Below are 4,231 nucleotides of genomic sequence, written 5' to 3' on the forward strand. Positions count from 1 at the left end.
AGTAAATGTAACAGTTAACGTAACAATTTTACGTGCTGTAAAAGTTTCAGGTTTTGTTGAAAATACATGCTTGATTAACCTCCTCCAGAAAAACATTACGGAGCAGGGGTGGAATCGACTCATGAAGCTCGTCACGCAAGAAGACGGACCAATTTTAAAAACTAACAATACAACTTTTAAATGTTGGATGTTTATCAACGTTTTTGACAGAGGCTAAAGGACTTGGATAAGATTAACAGAATGATTTAATATTAAATTACATCTATATAAATAATTAACCTAGGTCATTGATTGATGATTCCTGTTTGGTGCATGTTGTGCATATTTCCAGATTTGGAAACTGGAGTACTCAAGTACCGTTATTCTTACGGAATTTGCTGAATTTTTTTATGGTTGTGCATGGCACGTCCTATTCTCATTAAGTCCAGCAAAAATAAAGGCACAAGAAAGAAGAAAACTCAAAGATTTGAACGTTCGAATGATGCTACGTCAGTTGACGATGAAGAAGACGAAAATAACGCTTATATGGTCACCAAATTGTCTTCCTTCCGACATGGGTCAGGAACAATCCCAACTTTGTGTCCATCATCTGAAGATTGCTGGATTCATAAATTTGGATCCAAGTACAACGAGTTAATGACACCAGATGGCGATGAAATTCGATCCTCATATTTCGGATTTTTGGTTAACCACATGACTCCTGTGGGAAATGGAGAAGTGCTGATGTCGGATTATTACAACATGAAATTAAAATTGTTAACCAAATCGGGTGAAATTATTGATATTGCTGAAACAGAGCCACTTCATCCATTTGGTGTTTGTGCGACTGTGGATGATGATTTTATCGTCTGCTTGGTGGACAATGACGACTGTGTCTTGTCTGAGAATAGTGAGCGAGTTCTTGCAAGAATTAACCGAGAGGGAGTAAAAATTCAGAAAATAAAAAGCCCCAACTCGAAAGAGGACCGACTTTTCACTAAGCCGTACAGAGTAAGTGAAAACAGAAATCTAGATATCCTCGTGGTAGATTGGACCTCGGATAGAACAAGCCGATTGGTTGTTTTAACTAAAACTGGTCAGCTAAAATGTGTATGTAAAGGTAAACCAAGAAAATTTGGTGAAATGCCATTCAATCCGAGTGACGTTTGTTGTAATTCGGAATCCTTTGTCTTGGTAAGTGACTTGTCCAGTCATACAGTTCAGCTCTTGAATCCAGAATACAAATTCGTCCAGAATATTTTGGCGCCAAAAGATGGGATAGAATATCCACTTGCGTTGGCCTTGACCCATGACAATATATGGGTGGGTTCTGGGAATGGTAAGGTCACCTTGCTACGGTTGACCAAAAAGAAGCCACCGGAAATGAATGGACATCTTGATGTTGAGTCAAAGAAAAGCAGACTTTGTATAATAAGTTAGTAATATATTTTAGAGATATATTTTCTATCAAAATAGAGTGTCAATAGCTAGACCTTTTTTTTTTATACATTCATAGCTACCGAAGTACTCTACGTGTTTTTTTTAAAATTATTTATGAAAGACGACCACTTTCACTGTAGTGTATTTAAGAATATAAACCGCGATGTACGTGATTATACAGACGCTTTATGATGCATGTACGACTTAAAACCTATTACACGACATTTTAATCTATACATATAGCGCTGTATATCCTGTTGTGGCCTCTTTAAAAACGGCCTGGTGGACAAAGCAAATTTCATGCCGTGGTTACTAATGTCCCATCTGTCTAATTATGCTTTGTATCATTTTAAGCCCCCCCCCCCTTCCTAAGCTGTGTCCTCTGTCAGTGGATTTTTATTATAAATAAGCCAAACATCTTTTTCAGTTAAGGTATTTTAAGAAGAGCAAATGATTGAGAATCTAGGACATTCTTATTTAATTTTTTCAACAGCAGTAGATCAAGCGGAGTGGTCGAGGTGGGCGGGATGACCCCCTCAACCAACCATGGGATTTTTATAGTTATACATTGTATATAAAATTTACAGTTAAGTAACCAATAATGACATTAGACCCCCTTCCCCAGGAAACATTGACCCCTTGTATCACAAATATGCATGAAAGCTGCTTGTGCATAGACGTGTCCAACATCAACAGCATCCCATTTGTTTGTCAAAAAATTCTGAGTCGGATTTTTTGAGTGGATATAGACCCACCTACCCCCCGGAAAAAATCCTCGATCTGCTGTTGTTCAACAATTCTTGACTTTATCCAAGATGCCTTTTACATAAATATTTACTAACTATAAAATGAATTTATTATAAATAAATTTATTATTAATAAATCATTAATTTACACTTAAAGTTATATGTAACACATATTATTTATAATCCGTGTAGCTGAATCAATTAAAGAATTGAAATAACAAAAAATTATATAGTGCTTCAAATATTGTAACAAGATAATATTAAATAGGTATACATATATGTACCTTGAATATGGAAGAGCCATCGGGTATGCATGTAGGAATGTATTCGTATGAGCCATTTATATGAAAGCAATGAAATAAATACCTGTGTTATGTATATATGTACTCTGGATTAAATATAAGATACATGCAATTTATCAGTGGTCTATTTTTTTTTATTTACCATCCTTCATTGGGTTAGATTTGTCCTAGGTGTAAAGTGCATGGATTGTGCCCAACCTGACACGTACATGTAACGAAAAAAAAAAGAAAGCCATAATTTCGTCAAAAATCATCGAAGCGAAAGGAAATGTTAATTTTATTTAATTTAACTCATTAAGTCTAGAAAAAAGGTCTGCAAAAATCAAGTGCATGTTACAGAGGGACAGACAGATGGAGAGGAAACCTATAGTCCCCTCCGGTTTTTAAATCCCTCTTTCACTTCATTAAAGTTTTGACTCATTATTGTGAACCAAAATCTAGCCCCAAGAGACCTATGATTTAATCAATGTTGAATCCACACAATATATATATTGGATATATTCCAATACGATCAACTTATAGCCCAGCTGATCCGAACTTTTTTCCTGTACACATGCATGATATGTAAAATTTCATTTTGGGTATCTGATATCGACCCAACCCTAAAATGCGAAAGTCTGAGGGAATATAATTCTAAAAAAAATTACTTAGGTATGTTTTGCTTATTGATACATGTACATGTATAATTCAGAGTGCATGGTCTTGCCACTCTTGACCACAGGCACTTGGGGGCTGCCCCCCCCCCCATTTCCATTTTTTTCTTGTTTAAATCGGGGGTCTACACATTTTCCTATTTTTGTATACTTATACATGTTTGCACTACCTGATATCGATAATGTAACCCTTTAGTCTCAACAACCTGTTTTTAAATATATCGTTTTCGACTGATGCATAAAAAGAGAAATCTTTTTATGTATCAGTCGAAAAACGACTGTGTGTAGACCCCCGATTTAAAAAAGAAAAAAAATGGAAAGGGGGGTTCAGCCCCCAAGTGCCTGTCTCTTGACCCCTGTATACGCACTCACTTGTAGAACTCTAATCGCCTGTTCTAGCCTCAACCTATTCCCAAAGGCCCTGATCTGAACAAATTTGAATCTAAACTATATGAGGATGCTTGTATATTTATATGACTAATAATGGTTTTGCTGTTCATTGGAGGAAGAATTTTAAAGATTTTTCGTATATATTTCCACGCAACTTTTAATGTGGCCCCACCTTACCCTAAGGGGCCATGTTTTGAACAAACCTAAATCTTAACTCCCTGAGCATCCATTTTCATATGACTATAACCTTCTCTCTCCTGTTCTTGAGAGGATGATTTCCTATATGTATATATTTCTATGTAAAATTTTGATCGTCTATTGTGGCCTCACCCTACGAAGGGGGTCATAATTTGAACAAATTAAAAAAAAACGTACCACACGAATATACATAAACTCTACTTGTAGAGTTTATGTTTATACGTGTGGTACGTTTTTTTAACCTGGTATTTCTTGTCTGAGAGTGTCAGAATCTTTACTGTATCAACTTTTTAAGTGTAAAAGTAAATTCAAAATTTTATTAATTTCTTTTACATTTAACCATCCGGAATACAAGCCCCTATGACTTAATTTTCCAACTCCTTTGAAAGTGGAGGGTAACCCCCTCCCCAATCTCCCGTCCCTCCCATTTTCAAACTCAAGTTTTTGTTACTTGAATTAACCACACTCAGACTAAAGATTACTCATACTGACATCCTTCTTACGGTATATTGAGAGTTTGTAG

The 4,231-nt window shown here is 35.8% G+C and overlaps 1 protein-coding gene across 1 annotated transcript; it reads left to right on the plus strand.

Annotated features, from left to right (window-relative positions):
* The first annotated feature begins 399 nt into the window (after positions 1-399).
* On the plus strand, positions 400-1,419 carry LOC133195922 (uncharacterized). Its single transcript, XM_061331908.1, has one exon. It carries the CDS (start codon positions 400-402, stop codon positions 1,417-1,419), a length of 1,020 nt encoding a protein of 339 aa, XP_061187892.1.
* The last annotated feature ends 2,812 nt before the right edge of the window (positions 1,420-4,231 follow it).

The sequence above is a fragment of the Saccostrea echinata genome, unplaced genomic scaffold (genome assembly GCF_033153115.1).
Source record: "Saccostrea echinata isolate AGI-Se365-2 ecotype Australia unplaced genomic scaffold, CSIRO_AGI_Sech_v1 ptg000001l, whole genome shotgun sequence".
In the NCBI taxonomy this organism is placed as follows: Eukaryota; Metazoa; Mollusca; class Bivalvia; order Ostreida; family Ostreidae; genus Saccostrea; species Saccostrea echinata.

Coding starts and splice junctions, on each gene's coding strand:
- LOC133195922 (XM_061331908.1), top strand. CDS start 400: ATGGCACGTCCTATTCTCATTAAGTCCAGCAAAAATAAAGGCACAAGA.